The sequence below is a fragment of the Ictalurus punctatus genome, chromosome 4, assembly GCF_001660625.3.
Source record: "Ictalurus punctatus breed USDA103 chromosome 4, Coco_2.0, whole genome shotgun sequence".
NCBI lineage: Eukaryota > Metazoa > Chordata > Actinopteri > Siluriformes > Ictaluridae > Ictalurus > Ictalurus punctatus.
The window spans coordinates 19,121,485-19,144,867 of NC_071284.1; the positions used below are offsets into that span (position 1 = coordinate 19,121,485).

Here is a 23,383-nt window from a genome sequence, read left to right on the forward strand (position 1 = left end):
TCACGCTTTGTCCAGTACATCATATGGGATGCGCTGGACAAACAAGTCCAATTCATGGAGGCCCCAACTCACAACTTACAGGACTTAAAGGATCTGCTGCTAACATCTTGGTGCCATATACCACAGCACACTTTCAGAGATCTTGTGGAGTCCATGCTTTGATGAGTCAGAGCTGTCTTGGCAGCACAAGGGGAGGGGAACCTACACAACATTAGGCAGGTGATTTTAATCTTATGGCTGATCAGTTTATGTGTAACACACATAAATTGATCAGCCACAACATTACAACCACCTGCCATATGTATATGTGTGTAGAGAGATTTTTTTTTTTACTTTCGTTTGCTACAGAAACATGAAGTGCTGAATTATGAAGGTTGGGACAAACCACTTTTATTAATGTAAACTTGCAGTAGTCCTTTAATTACTTATAAATGTATTAAGTTGTATGTGCATTATTCATCTTTTTTTGTTGTTCTTAAACATGTATGTACCATTGGTCACGATTTCCCCTTTAAGCGGCGCGCTGTGGAGCATGTGAGCGCACATGCACGAGCAGGTGCGCGAGCACCTGCTTTTCCCTTGTTGACAATCGTGACATTTCGACACGTGCATTTCTTTAAGTTATGTCTCCTCCCCTTTCTGTCATTGGTTGTTGTTTCACGTGTGTCTGAATTGCCCTCAGCCATCAGCCATTACAACGCTGATTATGTTTGTATTGTCGCGACGGACCGACAGCCGGCGCACATATTAAGAAAGTCACTCCTTCCCAAACTGCCGCACCGGCACGAAGCAGACAGCCTCGTGCCAAACACACCGTCAGCCGGAAGGACCGTCACGGTGGGGCGGAACCGTTGACGCTACACCGGCCGGGGAAATTCCACCACTCAGGCGACGGCGGAGGAGGATAAAAGGACGCGCTTCCGGCCGCGCGAGGAGAACGGCGAAGAGACAGACTCCGTGCGTGCTCTTCAGCGGCATATAGGCACGCCAACATTGAGCACGACGGTATCCTCTCTCAAATCTCTAATTCCTTTCTCTCTCTCTCCTTCTCTCCCCGAAGGTGCGAGCGCGGACGAGACCGCCGGGTGGGGAGATCGCGTTCAACAGATGACGGCACGGGAGACCCACGCGCACGTCTCGGGAACCCCGACACGCCCTCGAGAAGGTCACAACGCCAGCCACACCCCCACGAAACCCCTCGCACTCACACGCCCTCACCTCCTCACGACAGACAATTCACACACGGTCAAATAAAGCACCCATTTTGACTGCAACCTGTCTCTTGTGGATCTGTGCTCCGCCCTCCCCCAGGCTAATTCCCCTACAGTATATATACCGCGCACCTCCCAGCACACGGCGCGGAATATTAGATTCGATTCTATATGATATAGTATAGTATAGTAGATTGTTTAGATTCCTTACGATAGATAACCATAGTCATAGTTCATGTCATGGTTCATGGTTCATGTTTAGATTCGTCTGTTTAGTTCACGCTGGTTTCTCCGCTCCCAGTTCATAGTCATAACTCATGTTTCATGTTTTGTATCTTGACTCTGTTTTCCGTGACCACGACATAGTTTCCTGCCTTGCCCCGTTTATGCCTGTTTGCCGATCGCCTGACCTCTTGCATGTTTTGGATTAACCTGCCTGTGTCTCTCAGTAAGACCTGTTCAAACTGCGTTTGCATCCGTCATATCTCCGTTACGACATGAAACGTGACAGAATATTCTGCCGCACCATGGATGCAACACGAGGACAAGAGAGACATCACGCTACAGAAACCAGGGAAGCAGCTGGACAGTACCTCATCGGGAAATGCTCGGATTACTGGCTGCATTTTTCGTCCGTGCAGTTCCCTCAAAGGTACGACGTCGAACTTCCGCCAGAGACAGCGGGATAGGGGAGTTTCTCTTCAGCTGCCAGGAATATTTCTGCAGCCTGGTGTATCCCAAGCCTACTAAGAGACAGTGGATCGGGTTCTTGGTGTCCAGTTTTTGCGGTCCAGCCCGTGACTGGGCAGAGCAGCTTGTGAGTACTGGGTCCTCTGCCCTCCATGATGTCACTCAGTTTTCAGAACTTTTTATGGAGGAAGCAGCCAGGACAGCTTCATGGTCTGGATTTACTGGGGTGGAGAGTCAATGGACTGCGCCAGGCTGACCCACCATACAACCTCTATTATGAGGGGATGGACAGGGCAGTCTCCACCTATCCGCTTCAGGTTCTGGCCAACGTGGGGAAGGTTTCTCTGAGATGTATGACTGAGGGCTGCGGGAAAGTAACTCGGCTCCAATGTCCTGCAAGAAGCTGGGTCTCCAGGAAGCATTTTTCTGCTCCAAGGAATGCTTCAAGAGCAGCTGGCCTCAGCACAAGCGTCTACACAGAAAAGCCCCTATGACACTACAGCCAGAAGTCAACGTAGCGACCTCAAACCAGAGCTCGAACCTGAGACCCACGAGCAGGCCTCACCCGCCGAGCTCCTGTCAGAGGACCACATGGCTGCCTCAGAGCTCCAGCATGAGACGTACGGGGAGGTCTCAGCTCCAGAGCCTCAGCCTGAGGTTAACCTGGCGACCTCAGAGCTCGAACCCGAGACCCACGAGGAGGTCTCACCCGCCGAGCTCCAGCCGGAGGTCAACATGGAGGCACCAGCACCAGAGCTCCAGCCTGAGGTTCAGGAGGGGGTCTCAGCTCCACAGATCCACTGTAAAGCCCAGTTACTGTCCCAAGTGTCTGTTAACACGTACAGCCAAGTCCTGCTCACGTCTAAGTCAGCCGACACGGCCGACCATGTTCTGCTCAGCCCGAGTCTGCCGACACGGCCAACCACGTTCTGCTCAAGCCCAAGTCTCCCAACACGGCCGACCACGTTCTGCTCAAGCCCGAGTCTACCGACACGGCCGACCATGTTCTGCTCAAGCCCGAGTCTACTAACATTTACAGCCAACTCCTGCTCACGTCCAAGTCAGCCAACATGACCAATCAAGCCCTGCATACGTCCAATTCAGCAGACATGACCGACCAAGCCCTGCTCAGGCCCAAGTCTACTGATACAGCCGACCAAGTTCTGTTCAAGCCCAAGTCCACTGACCCGGCCGACCAAGTTCTGTTCAAGCCACAGCAAGTTGTGAGTTGAGGCCTCCATGAATCGGACTTGTATGTCCAGCACATCCCACATGATGTGCCGGACAAAGCGTGATTGGGTTGAGAGCTAGGGAAAGAGAAGGCCAAGTTAACACCTTAAACTTTTTTTCATGTTCCTCAAACCATTCCTGAACAATTTTTACACTGTGGAAGGGTGCATTATCTTGCTGAAAGAGGCCACTGTAATTAGGGAATACTAATTGCCATGAAGGGGTGTACTCGGTCTGCACCAGTGTTTAGGTAAGTCATACATGTCAAAGTAACATCCATTTGAATGCCAGGACCCAAATTTCCCAGCAGAACATTGCCCAGAGCATCATACTTCCTCCACTCTGCTTTCCTGCTCAGCCGAGGACGTCACTCTGCTTTCCTGCAACACCAAGGATGTCACTCTGCTTTCCTGCTCAGCCAAGAACATCACTCTGCTTTCCTGTTCTGCCAGGAACTTCGCTCCGCTTTCCTGTTCCACTGCAGACGTCCCTCTGTTTCTCTGCACGGCTGTGTACGTCGCTCTGTATCCCTGCACTGCTGTGTACGTCACTCTGTTTCCCTGCTCCACTGAGGATGTCACTCCGCCTTCCCGTTCAGCCGAGGACATCGCTCCGCCTTCCTGCTCTGCTGTGAACGTCGCTCCGCTTTTATGCTCCGACGAGGATGTCGCTCCGATTTCCTGTTCAGCCGGGGACGTCCAACCGTTTTCCTGTTCCCCGGAGGACGTCTCTCTAGTTCTGCTTGGGACATTTTGCCCAGAGGGCCGGGGCTGCCAATGGAGATGGATGTTTCATGGCACTCTGGGAGGAGTGCCCTTGGGGGGGGTCTGTCACGATTTCCCCTTTAAGCAGCATATTGTTCAGCATGTGAGCGTGCATGAACGAGCAGGTGCGCGAGCACCTGCTTTTCCCTTGTTGTCAATCGTGACATTTTGACACATGCATTTGTTTATGTTTGTTATGTCTCCTCCCCATTCTGTCATTGGTTGTTGTTTCACATGTGTCTGAATTGCCCTCAGCCGTCAGCCATTACAATGCTGATTGTTTGTGTATATATACCGCGCGCCTCCCAGCACACGGTGCGGAATGTTAGATTAGATTCGATTCGATGTAGTATAGTAGATTACTTTAGATTCCTTACGATAGATAACCATAGTCACAGTCATAGTTCATGTCATGTTTCATGGTTCATGTTTAGATTCGTCTGTTTAGTTCACGCTGGTTTCTCCGCTCCCAGTTCATAGTCATAGCTTATGTTTTATGTTTTCTATCTCGACTCTGTTTTCCGTGACCACGACATAGTTTCCTGCCTTGCCCCGTTTATGCCTGTTTGCCGATCGCCTGACCTCTTGCATGTTTTGGATTAACCTACCTGTGTCTCTCAATAAAACCTGTTCAAACTGCATTTGCATCCGTCATATCTCCGTTACGTCACGAAACGTGACACCATTCATCCACAGATAGGGGAGTGCCCTTTTGTTACTATACTATTAGAAACTGGCAGAACGTAGCCTGGATATAAAAAGTCTACAAACCTCTCGAAGTATTTGTGATCTAAAAAATAAAACCAAGATAATTCAAGTCAGATCTTTTCCCATCTTTAATATGGTATAGCACCCAACTCAATTCAAGTGAAAAACAAATAGAAATGTTTTAAGGGAAAAAGAACAAACTTCTGTAAAGAATAACCTGGTTACACAAGTATGCACACCCTTTTATAGTTGTGCATATGGCTGTGCTCAGAATAATTCAAAATCAGTAGAAATGTAATTATCATACAGTTGGCATCAATTAAATTATTCTGATTATCTGATTTTCTGTAGGATTTTTTTTACATCTACCTGTTGAAGCCATGGTCCACAAAGAGCTTACAAAGCATGGGCTCTCATTGTCAAATGGTATTGATCAGGAGAGGCTACAAAATAATTTGTAAAATATTAAATGTACCATGGAACACTGTGAAGGCTATTATCAACAAGTGATGTCAACAGGACGTCCCTCCAAAATTGATGAATAGACATAAACAAAGTTTATCAGGGAGGCTGCGAAGAAACCTCTGGTCTCTGCATGTACTGGTCACTCTCTGCATCTGACAACATTCTTTCACAGGTCTGAGCTATGGGGTACAGTGGCTAACTTGACTCCCTTTCTGTAATGTATCACAATGATGGTGCTTATAGATTTTTGGGACCTTAGAGATTCCATTGTTGTAGTGTGTTGCTTCATGCTGGTAAATGTTGTCAGGAAGTGATATAGTAAAAAGAAACGTGGCATTGAAGTTAATACAAGACGTCCCCTGTGTATTCTTTGAGTTAGTAAATCACAGTAAAATAATTGCTGATGAGGATAAAGGTGCAAAAATATGGCTCTTATAGGAAGTATAGGAGAGTCTTGGTCAGCTTACATTGAATGGCTGGAACAAGTCTTTTTGGCAAATGACAAAGAAGGAAAGGCATTTTGTGACAGGGGCCTGAGTGTAATGGGAGCAATTACCTATGGGTTACTGAGAAATTTGATACAACCAAAGAAACCAAAAGATAAGTCATACAACAACACTGTGGTCATTATAAAGAGTCATTTTGAGCCTAAATCACTACCGATTGTGGAGAGATTCCATTTAAATCATTGTAATAAAAAAGCTGATAAGTTGGTGATGGAATATGCAGCAGAGCTGAAACAGTTTGCTGTGAGCCATGAGTTTGGGGCTACATTGGATGAGGCACTACATGACTGTTTTTTATGTGGAATCTGCAACAAAGCCTGATAATGACAACTATTGTCGGAGTCTAATTTACTCATGTACGTGCGTTTGAGATTGCATTGGGCATGGAGACTGCGGAGAAAGATACGTAGAAGTTGAGAGGGCATGACTCATGCTCGGGAATTGTGCATAAAGTGGAGGTTCAACATGTTGAAAAAAGAGGGAAAATACACTATAGATGTCAAAGAAAAAAAACAGCCCACAGGTATGCAACTTTAGAGATGCCACGTGCCATAGCTGTGGAAAGACGGGCCATATCAAAAGAGCATGTAGAGCAAAAATGGAAGCAAAAATGGCGTTAACCATGTTTTCACTGCTTACAGTGAGGGGAAAAAAGTATTTGATCCCCTGCTGATTTTGTACGATTGCCCACTGACAAAGAAATGATCAGTCTATAATTTTAATGGTAGATTTATTTGAACAGTGAGAGACAGAATAACAACAAGAAAATCCAGAAAAAAGCATGTCATAAATAAATTATAAATTGATTTGCATTTTAATGAGGAAAATAAGTATTTGACCCCCTCTCAATCAGAAAGATTTATGGCTCCCAGGTGTCTTTTATACAGGTAACGAGCTGAGATTAGGAGCACACTCTTAAAGGGAGTGCTCCTAATCTCAGCTTGTTACCTGTATAAAAGATACCTGTCCACAAAAGCAATCAATCAATCAGATTCCAAACTCTCCACCATGGCCAAGACCAAAGAGCTCTCCAAGGATGTCAGGGACAAGATTGTAGACCTACACAAGTCTGGAATGGGCTACAAGACCATTGCCAAGCAGCTTGGTGAGAAGGTGACAACAGTTGGTGCGATTATTCGCAAATGGAAGAAACACAAAAGAACTGTCAATCTCCCTCGGCCTGGGGCTCCATGCAAGATCTCACCTCATGGAGTTGCAATGATCATGAGAACAGTGAGGAATCAACCCAGAACTACACGGGAGGATCTTGTCAATGATCTCAAGGCAGCTGGGACCATAGTCACCAAGAAAACAATTGGTAACACACTACTCCGTGAAGGACTGAAATCCTGCAGCGCCCGCAAAGGTCCCCCTGCTCAAGAAAGCACATATACATGCCCGTCTGAAGTTTGCCAATGAACATCTGAATGATTCAGAGGACAACTGGGTGAAAGTGTTGTTGTCAGATGAGACCAAAATGGAGCTCTTTGGCATCAACTCAACTCACCGTGTTTGGAGAAGGAGGAATACTGCCTATGACCCCAAGAACACCATCCTCACCATCAAACATGGAGGTGGAAACATTATGCTTTGGGGGTGATTTTCTTCTAAGGGGACAGGACAACTTCACCGCATCAAAGGGACGATGGACGGGGCCATGTACCGTCAAATCTTGGGTGAGAACCTCCTTCCCTCAGCCAGGGTATTGAAAATGGGTCGTGGATGGGTATTCCAGCATGACAATGACCCAAAACGCACGGCCAAGGCAACAAAGCAGTGGCTCAAGAAGAAGCACATTAAGGTCCTGGAGTGGCCTAGCCAGTCTCCAGACCTTAATCCCATAGAAAATCTCTGGAGGGAGCTGAAGGTTTGAGTTGCCAAACGTCAGCCTCGAAACCTTAATGACTTGGAGAAGCTCTGCAAAGAGGAGTGGGACAAAATCCCTCCTGAGATATGTGCAAACCTGGTGGCCAGCTACAAGAAACGTCTGACCTCTGTGATTGCCAACAAGGGTTTTGCCACCAAGTACTAAGTCATGTTTTGCAGAGGGGTCAAATACTTATTTCCCTCATTAAAATGCAAATCAATTTATAACATTTTTGACATGTGTTTTTCTTGATTTTTTTGTTGTTATTCTGTCTCTCACTGTTCAAATAAATCTACCATTAAAATTATAGAATGATCATTTCTTTGTCAGTGGGCAAACGTACAAAATCAGCAGGGGATCAAATACTTTTTTCCCTCACTGTAACTAATGAAGACAGGCAAAAGTCATCCACTAAATGGCAAAAATATTCTGATGGGAATTGATACTGGTGCTGCAGTGAGCATCATATCTGAAAAACTGTTTCAAAATGCATTCTCAGTAGAGCCACTAGTAGAGTCACAGGCATCATGCTTAAAATGTGCACAGAAGAGCTAATTTCTGTTTTAGGACAGTTTCAAACTACTGTTAATTATGAAAACCAGAACAAACAGCTACCCTTGGTTGTAGTTAAAGGGGTGAGGCCAGCTTTGTATGGCAGGAATTGGCTGCAAAAGCTCACATTAAATTGAGGAAAAATAAAACATCAGTCAAGTGTGTCAAGCAAACTCCCTTGGAGAGGTGCTGGACTCATGCTCTGAGGTGTTTAAAGATGAATTGGGCACGCACCGTGGGGTCAAAGCAAAGACTGGTGAACCCTAAAGTTGCTCCACATTTCTGTAAGAGTCATCCATTACCTTTTGCCATGAAGGCACAGGTTGTGTGGAACTGGACTGTTTAGAAAAGGCCCAAATAATAACTCCAATGAAAGACAGTGAATGGGCAGCATCCATAGTACCTTTAGTGAAGAAGGACAAAACCATAAGACTATGTGGAGATTACAAATTGACTGTAAATCAAGCAGCTGCTACTGAGACTTATCCACTACCGCGGATTGAGGAATTGATGGCGACCCTGTGTGGAGGAACCATGTTCTCTAAAATTGATCTGGATTCAGCATACCAACAGGTCCTGCTGGATGATGAGTCAAAACAGCTAGTAACTATTAACAGTCAGAGGGTTATTTGGTTATAGTAGATTGCCTTTTGGTGTCAGTGCAGCACCCTTTATATTCCAGATAATTATGGAAAACATCATGAAAGATCTTGATATTGTAGTGTACTTGGATGACCTGCCGGTGACTGGGAGAATAGAAAAAAAGCATTTGCAGAAATTGCAGGAAGTGCTGCGGAAATAGCAAGAGAACGGCTTAAGAGTGAAACAGTCAAAATGTGAGTTTGAGAAAAGACAGATTGAATATCTGGGATATGTGCTAGACAGCTAAAGCCTTCATCCATGTCCAAACAAAGTTACAGCAATCAAGCAGGCACCAGCACCCACATGTGTAAAGGAGCTGAGAGCGTTTCTAGGGATGGTGAACTATTATGGATTTTTTTTGCAAAACCAAAGACCATTAATGGCTGTGTGTTGAGTTATTTTGAGGGGACAGCAAATTTACATTGTTATACAAGCTGTACATTCACTACTTTACATTTTAGCACAGTGTCATTTCTTCATTTAGCACAGTGTTGTCTCATGAAAAGATATAATCAAATATTTACAAAAATGTGAGGGGTGTACTCACTTTTGTGAGATAATGTGTATATAAAGTATGTACAGTTTTCATAATATATTTTATTATATTGTTATCCTCAAACCAGAGGCAGCACAAATGGGAGAAGTGTCAGAATGGTAGCTAGCTAACAGGCTCGAGCTTTTCAAGAATAAAAGTGGAATGATGTTCCCGTCAACACAAACTCTTTTTTAACTCAAAAGGCAAGTAAAACTGTCATGGTTAAAAATTAGACACAAACCTCATTTGACGGGATGGAAAAGTCCTCACAACTTATTACCAAATTATTGTGTAGACGCAAATTGCTTTGATAAGCAAGTCCGAAGTCCACCTTTCTCCAATTCTCCTAGCTCTCCCGAGAAAACACACTTGAACTCTTACACAACTGAAACAAACACTTGAGATGTATGTAAATAGATATGAAATAAAACATGAGGGAGACCAAGCATGAGTAGCATGTAATTTTTATTGAGAATTCACTGGGCTGGTGGGACTGTAGTCTGTGGGTGAAGATGAATGATAGGGAGAAAAAGGCTGGTAAAAAGGTGTGCGTCCAGGGGAGGAACGATAGCCCGCTGAGGTGTATGGAGGAGAATAGTCAGGACTGGCAGGTGAAAAAGGAAGAGAAAGGTCAGAGCCCGGGTCAGAGAAGACCATGTCATCATCGATCTGATAGTTGGAGGGGTGAATGGGTGGAACAGCCGGCAGCGGGTCAGTCTGAGTGGCAGCATCCACACACGCATTAGTGGGACAAATCCTGTACCTAAGCTGCGGTGGAAAACCTAAGTCAGCAGACGAGGTGCGGAGAACCTCAATCAGCATGGTTATGTCAGCAGTGAGATGCGCAAGCTGATAGCGAGTATTCAGATCCAAGTCCAACCCCTCCAGTAGAGGAGATAAGAAGAGCTGACGTTCGCCTAGACACACAGAAAAACATAAAGTAAGCAATACTCAGGAGGAAAAACACCACATGTACTCAAATAGTGAGGCATGCCTGATGGCCCAGTCGGATTACATCTGCACGCATGCACACACATATACGTAGGAGCAGATGGTCAACTGAGAGTTACATTACAAATACACACACAGAGTAATTGTCAGGTATTTAGAATACACACACACACACACACACACATTATATATATATATATATATATATATATATATATATATATATATATATATATATATATATATATATATATATATATATATATATATATATATAGGGACGTGCAAGCACTAAAAGAGAAATGTGGGAAAAAGAATATAACTTACCCATAATTTGGAGATGGCTTGTGCAAGGTTACGGAGATCCTTTCTCAATGAAAATCCAGTCAGGAGTGACACAGTACGTGGAAGTCAGTTTTAAAAAAGTGAAACCAGACAGGCCAAACATAACAGGAATGAAACCAAGCTAAACCCGAAAGATAAGGAGCAATGAAGTAAGCGAATTCTGCATGATAAGAGTTGCTGGAAAACGTTGGGGTTACGCATGTAACCCTGTTCCCTGAGAAGGGAACGAGACGTTGCATTTAGCATAACAGTATGGGAGTGCCTTGCGCGCGTGACTGGTATCTGAAGCTTGTGTAAAATCATGCCTCTACTTATAGGCCTGCCATGATCAGGTGACGTGGCAATTAAGCACATCGCATGATATATATATGGCACCTGTGAACCATGCCGCCAGCCTCTATTATCTGAAGTGAAGACGCAATTCACAGGCCTGCCCTGGTATGACAATGCTATGCAACGTCTCGTTCCCTTCTCAGGGAACAGGGTTACATGCGTAACCCCGACGTTCCCTTTCAAATGGAACTTCGACACTGCATTTAACATAACAGTATGGGAACGGGAATACCCACTCCGTCATACTGAGGGTACGGCCTGTTCAAAAATACCCAAGCCCGAGGGTCACTGCAAGACACTCGAGCCCGGGGTGGAATGAATATCCAGGCTGTAATAACGAATGAATGTGTGTGGCATAGACCACCCTGCAGCCGCACACACATCCTGCAAGGATACCCCTTTGGACAAAGCCTTCGAGGAGGCGACTGCCCTAGTGGAATGAGCTCTTATGCCCAGAGGTGTGGCGAGACCGCACGCCTTGTAAGCCATAGAGATTGTTCCACTATCCATTTAGAGATGTGCTGCTTTGACACAGCATCACCTTTACTGTCACCACCAAAGCAGACCAGCAGCTGCTCCGACTTACGCCACTGAGCGGTGGGCGTAAGTACAGAGAGCCCTTACTGGACACAGCAGGTGCATCCTCTCTTGTTCCGGTGTGAGGAACGGAGGAGGGCAGAAGGCCTGCAACACCACAGGGTGGGCAGCCGATGTAGGCACTTTAGGAATATAATCCGGCCTAGGATACAGGAAGGCCTTGGTTAATCCAGGGGCAAATTAAAGGCAGGAAGGGGCAACAGAGAGAGCTTGTAGATCTCCCACTCGCTTGAGAGATGTCAGGGCCAGTAGAAGAACTACCTTTAGAGTCAGAAGCTTCTCAGAGGCTGACTCTAAGGGCTCAAATGGGGCCCTTAGAGAAGGACCACAGAAAGGTCCCAGGAAGGTATTCGCGGCCTGCAGATGGGCCTCAGCCGTCTGACACCACGCATATACCTCGAAGTTAGAGAATGTTGCCCCACAGAGGCTCCATCAACAGGGGTGTGGCTAGCCGAAATGGCGGCCACTCACTAGAACTTGTGGGAGCAGAGCGATCGGGGGAAGGCATATAGACGTGACCTCAGCCATGTGTGCACCATGGCGTCCAACACCAATGGTGCAGGAGGAGTGAGGGCGAACCACAGCGGGCAGTGTGTTGTCTCCTTGGAGGCGAATGCATCCACTTCCGCTTGTCTGAACCTCTGCCATATGGACTCCACCACTTGTGGATGGAGCCTCCAATCCCCGGGCCTCAGCCCCTGCCTCGACAGGATGTCTGCCCCTACATTCCGGCTGCCCGGAATGTACATTGCACTCACTGACAAGAACTTTCCCTCTGCCCAGAGAAGGATTAGTTGTGCCTGCCTAAAGAGGGGGCATGAACGTAACCCTCCCTGGTGGTTGATATATGAGACCACAGCTGTGTTGTCTGACACAACTAGCACATTGTGACCTCTCAACTGAGGAAGAAAGAACTTCAGTGCTAGGAATACGGCCCGCATCTCTAGGGGATTTATATGCCACTCCAGATGAGGGCCGCTCCAAAGACCATGAGCTGGACAGCCATTTAAGACTGCACTCCAGCCCGTGAGGGACACGTCTGTCATTACCGTCTTGCGGTAAGGGGAAGCCCCTAAAGTGTGACCCGAGGCTAGGAACTGCGGGCACCTCCAAATACTCAGAGAGGCATCGCCGCGTGACACTGATTACTCTCAGAGGTTTCATCCTCGGATGAAACCCCCGACTTTTCAGCCACCACTGAAACGGTGTCATGTGCAATAGGCCCAACAGTATGACGTTGGCTGCTGCTGCCATAAGGCCCAACAGCCTCTCGTAAAGGCTGGAGAGGATGCCCAGACCTAGCTTTATCTTGCTCAAAGTTGATAGGATCGATTGTCCACGTGTTGGGGATAGAAACACCCTCATCGTAGTAGAATCCCATATAACCCCTAGAAAAGTTGTCCTCTGCACTGGAGAAAGCATACTTTTCTTGAGGTTCAACCTGAGCCCCAAGCTCAATGTTGAACCGCCTGTTCCCTGGATCATGCTAGAATTAACCATTCGTCCAGGTAGTTCACTACACGGATGCCCCAGAGTCGCAAGGGAGCCAGAGTAGCATCCATGCACTTTGTGAAGGTGCGAGGGGGTAAAGCTTGCACAAAGGGAAGAACCCGAGATTGGTATGTGTTTTCTCCAAACGCAAACCTCAGGAACTTCCTGTGACTGGGCCTTATTCCTATGTGGAAATATGCATCTTTCAGATCTATTGTCACAAACCAGTCCTTGGACTGAATCTGTGGCACGATAAGTTTGAGCGTCAGCTTCTTGAACCTGTATGTCTGAAGAGTACGGTTCAGATGACGCAGATCTAAAATTGGCCGCATACTCCCATCTTTTTTGCGGAAATAACGGCTGTAAAAACCACCCTCCCTTAGGGAACAGGGTACATGTTCTATTGCCCCTTTGTCCAAAAGGGAACTTATTTCCTGTGCTAACATTGGGCTCTGCTCTGTGCTGACAACTGTGGTGAGCACACCTCTGACCCAGGGGGGTCGAGCACTGAACCCTTTTCTATGGTAGAGAGAACCCATGGGGACACATTTGGCAATAGTTTCCACGCTGCCAAATGGTCTTTCAGTGATGTTAGCTTTTCCACATTTTGTTGGGGGGAAAGCATCAGATTTCTGTCACCCTGTGACAGCTCACTGACCAGAGAAGACCGAAAACGTGGGATGACCTTGGCTAGGGCAGGCCCTACAGTAGCACTGCGGGCTGGTTGCCCTAGCAGCCTCATGTCCCCTGATACGTCCCTTCATGGCCCTTCAGGACCGTTCCTTCCTTGTCTGCTTTGCTTTTATGATCATTCTTAGATCAGGCCTCTTAGCAGGCTGTGGCTGTTCACTTTCTTTTCTTTTTTTTCTAAAAAGGGATAGAAAAGTTGAGAGATATTGAGAAATATAGAGTAGTAATGAAGCGTTTCTTTTTCTAAGCGTTTCTAATAAGGCTGGCGACATGGTTCACAGGTGCCATATATATATCATGCGACGGGCTTAATTGCCACGTCACCTGATCATGGCAGGCCTATAAATAGAGGCATGATTTTACACAAGCTTCAGATACCAGTCATGTGCGCAAGGCGCTCCCATACTGTTATGATAAATGCAACGTCAAAGTTCCCTTTGAAAGGGAACACGTTTTGCAAATGTAAGAGTTGCTGAAAAACAACGTTTAGCAAACATAAGGGTTTTCAGTATCAGTTAACTCAGAACATATTGGTATTGGAAAAAAGTTACTGAGGGTGGGAAATCTGAACCAAAGAAATAGGAGAGCCTCAGCTCTGGGTTTTTAGATCACCCTTGGGATGTCTTACCTGTGTGGATCTCATGTGAATTGGAACAATAAACTTGGACCCTTGCTTCTTCTCACTCACTGGTTCGGGGTCTTGCTTTCTTCATGCAACAGTCTGGTAGATGTGAGTATCTGTTTCTATGCTACATTTTTGTTAATCATAACTATATTCAGTTAGTGGACCTAATTTGATACAATAGTGACCCATCTGCATGCCTCTCTCATCTACTACGTCTGTAGCAAAGCATCACGTGCTGTCATTAATTATTTTAAGAGACAGCGTCTTCTCATAGGATAAGAACATGCAGTCTCATGAATAATAATGAGACACCAACACGTCATCGATGTACCATAGTACAGTGGTTTTCAAAGTGGGGCCAGGGGCCCAGGGGGCCTCAACAATTTGGTGTGAAAAATAGATAAATACATGATTTTCTCTTTCTCACTCTCAGACAACCACACACACACACACACATACACACACACACACACACACACACACACACACACACACACACAATCAATTCCTAATGTAATGTAATGTAAAGATGTAAGATTTTGTATTTTTAATGTTTTAAAGACATCTTGCAAAAGGGGGGCCTCGGTCAAATGTTAATGCCATTTGGGGGGCCTTGCCCTGGAAAAGTTTGGGAACCCCTGCCATAGTACATTGCCACGTCACTGCCTGTGATGTGTGACACAATGTGATTTAAACCTGGAAGACGAAAATAGCTATAAAAGCTCAAAATTAACCAGTTTTCTCCTATAATTAAAATTATCGGATGCTAAGGTTGTCTTTTTTTAAACTGTCATGAAACACTAAACTACATTTTCTGATATTTTAACAGTGGCGTTCGTGTCACACATCATAAAAGACAACCTTAGCATCCGATAATTTTAATTACGAGAAAACTGGTTAATACTATCATTATGTGTGACACGAACACCACTGTTAAAATATCAGAAAATGTAGTTTAGTGTTTCATGACAGTTTAAAGGTAGTACTTTTGGCTGGTCCTGACATGTCTGTTTCCCCTTCCTGCCTTGACTTTGCCAATGGATTACTGGATTATCCAAGGCCTCCCTATATCCAAGGCTGGATAATTCCTAAGTGCCTATGTCTGCTGCCCAGCTGGTAGTGTTGCAGGCTTTCTCCCCTCCTCTGTTCCTTATACTAGAACGGGGAGCATTGCACCTACTGTGTCCAGTGAGGGCTCCTTGTACTTACGTTCACCGCTCTCGCCAGTGGTGTAAGTTCGAGCAGTTGCTGGTCTGCTTGGCAGTGACAGTATTGGTGATGCTGTGTCAAAGCAGCACATCTCTATTTGGATAGTGGAAGCAATCTCCATTGCCTATGAGGCGCACAGTCTCGCTACGCCTCTGGGCATAGGGGCTCATTCCACTGGGGTGGTCGCCTCCTCAAAGGCTTTATATAAGGGGTACCCTTACAGGATGTGTATACTGTAGTGGTCTATGCTGCATATATTAATTCAGTATTACAGTTTGGCCTTACTGGCCAGCTCGTACACGGTTTTTGGAGATAATATCTCTGCTGGATGGCACTCTCTGGGAGATTCCCATTCGCAGGGATTTATTGTCTCAAGCCATAGGGTTGATTTATCACCCTCGGCCGAAACTATGGAAATTGTGGGTCTGGCCCCTGAGAGGCACCAGCTCATAAATTCTGATCCCTCAAATAGGTTGTAGAGACCATGTTTAATGCTAGGAATGTCAGTGAGTGAGAACGTCAGTAAACTGCGCAATGGCTACAGTCCTGGAGTTCTTACAGGAACATTACTCTGTAAGGTTGGCTCGTTATACAATTAGGGTCTATGTGGCCACCATTTTGGCCAGCCACACCCCTATTGATGGAGCCTCTGTGACAGGCCATACCCCCAGTATGACGGAGTGGGTATACTCGTTTCCACAGCATAAAGCTTATGCAACGTTGAGTTCCCCTTGAAAGGGAACATCTGGGTTATTCATGTAACCTTGTTCTCTAAGAAGGGAACGAGATGTTGTGTAGCTTTGTCATACTGGGGTATGCCTGGAAATTGCATCTGCATATAGACAGAGAGAAGCTGAGGACGTGGTTTACAAGCGCCGTTTTATAATCATGCAATGCACATTATGCCACATCACCTGACCACGGCAGGCATATAAATAGGTGTGATTTTACACAGACTTCAGATACCGGCCACATGCAAGGGTGCTTCCCACACTGTGAAGCTCATGCAATGTCTCATTCCCTTCTCAGGGAACAGGGTTACATGCATAACCCAGATTTTTTGTGATGCAGTTGGTGACTTGAAAGTGGAAGAAACTGGAATTCATGGTCCTGGTGGGAACACTGTGAGGGGTAGTGTGATCGCTATAACTGGGGACAGTCTAGGGTCACACTGCCTCGAAGCTTTTACAGAAAACTTCAGTAAAGGCAGACATTTTTGTAGGAATTGCCTCATAGACAGGGAATCCTTCCAGCAAACACCCACAAAATCAGGTCCTGGTAGATCAGTAGAGACTTATAACAACTGTGTGGCACAAGCATCATTACAGCAGGAAATTGTCAATGGAGTAAAGTTTGACTCAGTTTTCAATCAGCTGAAGTATTATCATGTTTGCCAGCCTGGCCTCCCTCCCTGTTTGGGTCATGACCTGTTTGAAGGGATTGTTGCTGTTGATCTTGCTTTGTACATAAAGAACTTGGTGATGAACATGAAAAAAAATCACTTATTGCCAGCTAAACAGGATAATATCAAACTTCCCATAAAAAGGCAGTGACACTAACAACAAACCATGTAAGGTAAGACAGGATGGGGAAAAATTTGGTAGGTATGCTGCTCAAAACTGGTGGCTCTTGCATCTCCTTCCTGTAAAGTTTGGGGACAGGCTCAAAGCTCCACTTAAAGACGATGTTTGGCAGTTGTGTCTTAAGCTAAGGGAGGTTGTTGATCTGATATGTGCACCCAAGTCCATACCAACCAAGTAGCATATCTTATTGAGGAGTACCTCCGACTAAGAGGCACTTTATTCCCAGGAAAACACCATTACCTTGTCCACTACCCAGAGCTCTTCCTCCATTTAGGTCCACTTATTCGATTGTGGACATTGCACTTTGAAAGCAAGCAAAGCTATTTTAAGCAACAACACTACATAACTTTCAAAACCTCTGCAGTACTCTAGCATATTTATATAACAGCATATTTACATGCTGGCAGCTTATTTCATCCCATGCTTCAAATAGGGGAAGCAGCAAAGTTTGATGACCAACTATACTAGATTGGCAGATTGGAGGACACTCTTGAAACACTATCTGTCACACTCAGAGGGACACTGTACAAAAGAGGCATGGCTGTTGTAGGTCATCAAAATGAAATGGGCTACAAGTTTGGAAAAATTTTGCTCATACTGATCAATCAGTCATGTGTGCATTTTGTTGTTGATCAGTATCAGTCAGTGCCTGTTATGGATATTGGTGTGCACTGTCTACAAAGCACAAATGATGCTCTTTATGAGTGTTTGACCATGAAGACTTTTGCAGATTACTATCCATTGCCTGCATATAATTAGTTTGGTCTCCATTTGATTGAACACTTGATTGTGTCACAGGTAAAAGACTAAATAATGGACTCCATAGAGAGTGTCATATAGACTGTGGTACCGCAGCTAGATATAGAGAAAAGGGAAACAGTGGTTAGAGAGGTGGTGTCCAAGTTAGGTGTGGAAGGGCCAGATGATTTACAGTTCATTGAAGAAAAAGATGTTAGACATCTGCTCAAACCCATTCAGTGCAGAAACATTCTTCATTCCTTCAAAAGTGGTAAGAATTTCTGTATAACTGTATTTTTAGCATCTTGTTTCATTTGCTGTGTATGTAAATGTTGAATGTGTTACATCATGATGATGATTCCATTAACACTGCAAACTGTGGTCAAAATATTTTCTCCCTATTAACATATTAACTATACTTTTTGATCTGTACTTATATTGATTTGTATGCAGATTCAAGCAGTCCCCAATCAGCCACCTCTACACCTGACTCAGAAACTGTTACTTCATCCAGCACTGTATTTTATCCCAATAAAATAACCATTCCATGTGAGAACAGCAGTTGGTTGGACAGGTTCCAGGTGCCATGGGACAGAATAAGGCCCATTGTCAAAAGAGCCATTGAGGCTGGTAAGAGGCCAGAGGCAGAAGAGTGCCGACACATGGTAAAAGTCATTGCCAATTCCATGAACGAACACCCCTTGAACAAGACTGCACAGCAGTAGCTAAAGCTATAACCCAGAAGTATCCAGGGAGCTTTTTAGACAAATCTGAGGAGGGAGAAATAATTAGATGTGGATACCTTAGTTTACTAAATCAGCTCAAGACCAGAATTGAGGATGTCAATAGAGACAACACACTCTCCAGTCTGAGGAAGCCCAGATGCTCTCAGACAAGTAATGATGACCAGCCATCAGCTGCCAGAAGTGCTAGAATTGACAGTTATGGGTGTATTAGTTGGCAACCACAGGAGTACCCAGAGGGGGAAACAGAAGCATCACTTGAAGATAAGAGGAAAGAGATGTTGGATATATTCATTTAAGAGGGGCTAAGGGCAGCTGAGAGAGGGAGGGTAAGTAGCTAATGACAATCACATACACAAAACAGCTTTATTTATGTCCAGCGAGACAACATAAATGCAGACCCACCCAGCATTCTGTACATAAGTAAGATGTGGCCATTTCTCCGGTCTTAGAAGTTCTTACTGTCCCAGTTCACCACACTAACTGGTGTTGAACTGTACTCCTGACTGAATGAATACTTGGATAAAAATGGGAAAAGGCTCCTGGAGTTCTTCAGATGTCAGCTGATGAAGTGAAGTAAGTAAGTTAAAGCTGTTTTGAAAGTAGCCTTGAAGGAGGACTGAGAGGGCACCAATGGTCTTGCAGCGATGCCGGTCATGATGACACATTTCAAAGAGGCAGAGGATACCCTTTTTCTCCTTGCTGATGTAAGTTTTTTTGTCTCGATCTGTCTTCTAGAACTCCCACTGGTAGAGTAGGCACCACATAATTTTTTTTTTTTTTTTTTTTTTTTCTAAGCCTTTGTTCATCTAAATTCTAATATTGATAGCGGACTACAACTCCGGCTGATGCTGAGGCCCAGTTCTCCCTTCCCATTACCCCAAGGCTAATTGTGCTAGGTAAATCAAGTAAAAGTTGTCTTTTGAAGAAAAATACAATTAAGTGGACATAGCAAATATAATCAGGCAATTCTTGTGGCATCACTGCTTTACAAATAAAGTACCATTTCAAAGATGTCATGGGATCCCTTTTCTATTTCCCACAGGACAAAAGTGATGAGGGTCTGCCGAAATAACTATATTGCAGCTGAATTGTTGTTTTATGTTTGATTATTGCAGGAGACCCTGTGTGGTCTGTGAACAAGTGGATGCTGTCCATAGAAAGCTGTGTTGTAATCCCACATTCACCTCCCATGCCAGATTTTACAACTGCCTTAGTTGTATTGTTCGCCAGTTTCCATGTGTTTAATATTGAATATCAGGTTGAAGCAGCCACAACTCTGGAGTTTGTTTAGAGGTATTGCTCACAATTGTCATGTAATGGAGGCTGAGACGGAAGCAAGTGCTGATATGGCAGTTTAATAAAACAATACTAAGTACAAAGGATCAAGTAGAAAATAAAATCCAAGGCAGGTTAGGGTCAAACGATCAGTGAAAAAGGCAAAACTAGGCAGAACAGAGATTCGAGGTCAACAGGGTAAACAAAGTCCATAACCAGAAAAGCAACCACAAGACAAGGCTTAGAAATAAGACAGAGACTAAGCAACTGAGCATAACACTTCACAAAGTCATAGTGGTCGAAAAGTCTCTTATATAGCGTGGTTGTGAGCGCTGCGAATTGGATGCAGGTGTGCATGATTAGAATGAATGTGAGTGTTCTGTGTGTGTGTGTGAGAGTATTCTGGGAATTGCAGTCCATGGCGACCATGTTTGTAGGCTGCAGTGCAGTATGGGAAATATAGTCACTGGTTTGCTGTGATATGACAACAATACATTTATATTACAAGAATAAATAAATGAATTAAATTACTAAAATGATCCGATATACAATAAGCCAGAAACAGATCACAGTAATATAAGTCAGTCATCTAACAGCAACATCATAGTAAACAAATCGCCGGTGATATGCATATGATTTAATTTGAAGCGTCCATAACAGTCATGTCTGTAACATATTATTATGGTTGTTCAGAGCAAAGAAGGGAGATGAGTTGTTGATCATAATTAGCATGGACGTAATTTTGCTTTGTACAGAAAGTTTTGTTAGTTGTATTAGTAATTATTATATGATATAAACTTAATCTTGAAAACGTTAAGGACGTGACACAGCATTGAAGCGTTGTGACTTCCTAAATATAGCCCTTAAATTCAAAAGGTATCTCTGTTATGACAAAGTGAGTGTATTTTTTCTCAGACATTTGTCCATCTTTCTCCAAAATGCTTACTGCTAATATAAAGTAAAATAAATAAATAAATAAATAATAATTAAAAAAAACCCTCTTGAACCCTCTTTTGAAAACATGAAATATGGCTGGTTGAAAATGTCACTAGTATTGGTGCACACTTCATATGTGGTGGATAAACATGGCAATTTCCTTAAAAATTTCTATTATAGCACATTAATGCAGTAAAATACAGACCTAAATGGACAACTTAAAAATGGTTTTGTTCTTTTGTTAAGAACTTTATTTTTGCATTACAGGCATAGCAGGAACAGTTAAACACATTAAAATACTAAGATCTGGACATATCCTAGTATAATGCTCCAAGAAAAGCCATGCTGAAAACATCATGCATGCAAATATGCTGGCAAATATACCGATAAAGGCATTTTATCACCCATCATTGAACAGCAGCAAAGGAGTTATATGCACTAGAGAGAGAGCTACATGACATGGATGAGATCATTATTAACTCAACAAGGCGTAACGAATGTAAAGAGGATCAAGATTAAAAAAAGATAAACAGACTTACATTACACATACATTATGACTTTAATAAACCCCAACCCCCAGAGAGGATTCAGATTGGATATATGAGTGTACCGGTCAATATCTTTATTCCACACCCACTGACATGCTACAACTGTCAGAAATTTGGCCACAACTCTGCTTTCTGTAAAAGAAAAGCAATCCTTTGCAACAGTGGAGAAGAAGCACATGAACCAGGATGTTCAAGATCATCAAAATGCAGCAACTGTTCAGCTAATCACCCAGCTTCAACAAAAGAATGGCCAATTGGGATAAAGGAAAAAGAAATTCAAAAAGTGTGTTGAAAGGATTGGCTATGTTGAAGCATGTAAAATGGTTGACGAGTCCCCTTCCTTTAATCTGAGGAAAACATATGCTTCTGTAATGAAACCAACCATGAGCACTACTGACTGTCAGACTGATTTGACCTGGGTGAACAGTGAGAAAACACAAAATGTCAGTAACAGAAATTCTGTTTGAATAAAAAAGAAGACTTGAGGAACACAAAGTCAAATAATGACAAATCAAATCCAAACCAAGAAAGATGAAAGACCATCAGATGAGCACAACTAGTCCTTAAGAGTGAAAAAGATGGTAAATGGTCTAACACTTGTTGTAAATGGTAAACACTTCAGCATGTGGAGTCATGTTGGCTGGGAATCAAACCACCAACCCTATGATTAGCAGACAACCTGCTCTACCACCTGAGCCACAGCTACCCCAGATACAACAACGTATAAAAACACAGTCAGTAAAACCAAATCAAGAAAGGAAAACACAAAAGGCTGAATGATCAAAGAATAATGATTTCGAAATGACAGAGACTACAAGTACCTGAAGTCGGAACTTGTCTCCAAAATGCAAAGGTAAATGGCAGATTTACCTACTTGTCTTACCTACTTGAAAATGAGGAATCATAATTCATTGGAATTGTCAAGAATTTAAGGCAAACTTTTCAGAGCTGTAGCAACTAGCAACTATTTTGAATCCCATTGCCTTCTGTCTCCAGGAAACCCATTTAACAATAAATAATCAAATGACATTGAAAAAGTACAAAATCTATAACACTTTTAGTCAAAATGTACGATGTCCATCTGATGTATGAGCCAGATCATTAGGACATGACATAATCCATAGCCACATATCAATAAATAGAAACCTGCAGGCGGCAGCTGTGCACACCTAACTACACAAAAGCATAACTATGTGCTCTATTTAGACCCCCCACCACCACCCCCCCCCCAGTTCCTCAGTGACAATACAATAACTGAACAAAATGGTAGAACAGTTACCATGAATATACATATTAATGGGTGATTTTAATAGCCACAGCACATTATGGGGAGGAAACATAAACACCAAAAGCAGAAGAATAAAAGAATTCATATATACTCAGAAAAAAAGAAACGTCCTATCACATACAACTGCTTTTATTTCCAGCAAATTTCTTAACATGTAAATATTTGTATTAACATAAAAAGATTCAACAACTGAGACATAAACTGAACAAGTTTCACTTTGATTAAACAAGTTTCACTATTCATTTGATGAACAGAAATGGAATAATGAGTCCCTCAACAGAGGGGGGTCAATATCAAATGTAACAGTCAGTATCTGGTGTGGTCACCAGCTACTTTAATTACTACAGTGCATTTCATCCTCATCGACTGCACCAGATTTGTCAGTTCTTGCTGTGAGATGTTACCCCACTCTTCTATTTGCAAGTTGTCAATCACGTCTAGGGGGATATGGTTACATGTAATGTTCCACTGCAAGGACAATCAGCTGTCCTTCCTGTCTCCCTGTAGCACTGTCTTAGGCATCTTACATTACAGACATTGCAGTTTATCGCTCTGGCCACATCTGCATTCTTCATGCCCCCCTGCAGCAGGCCTATGGTATGTTCAAACAGGTGAGCAGGCACCCTAGGCATCTATCTTCTGGTGTTTTTCAGAGTCAGTAGAAAGGTCTCTTTAGTGTCCTAAGTTATTGTAACTGTGACCTTAATTACCTAACTGTTAGTGTTTTAAGGACTGTATCACAGGTGCATGTGCAATAATTGTTTATGGTTCAGTGAATAAGCATGAAAAACATTTTAAAGTTTAACATTTTAAACAGTTTAAACCCTTTCCAATAAACATATGTAAAGCTTATTTGGA

General features: G+C 43.8%; 2 protein-coding genes across 3 annotated transcripts in view; one reads left to right on the top strand and one right to left on the bottom strand.

Moving 5' to 3' along the window:
• LOC128629542 (magnetosome-associated protein MamJ) overlaps positions 1-3,242 on the top strand; it is a 62,128-nt gene extending 58,886 nt beyond the window's left edge. Inside the window, exon 4 of one of the 2 annotated variants that reach the window (XM_053678024.1) lies at positions 1,061-3,242. In XM_053678024.1, the coding sequence (XP_053533999.1) occupies positions 2,340-2,975 (636 nt within the window). In that variant the 5' untranslated portion in view covers positions 1,061-2,339 and the 3' untranslated portion in view covers positions 2,976-3,242. The remainder of the gene's footprint in view (positions 1-1,060) is intronic. The other variant, XM_053678026.1, reaches the window with a different exon arrangement.
• Positions 1-23,383, bottom strand: part of rasgrf1 (Ras protein specific guanine nucleotide releasing factor 1) — a 444,677-nt gene that overhangs the window by 186,817 nt on the left and 234,477 nt on the right. The window lies entirely within an intron of this gene.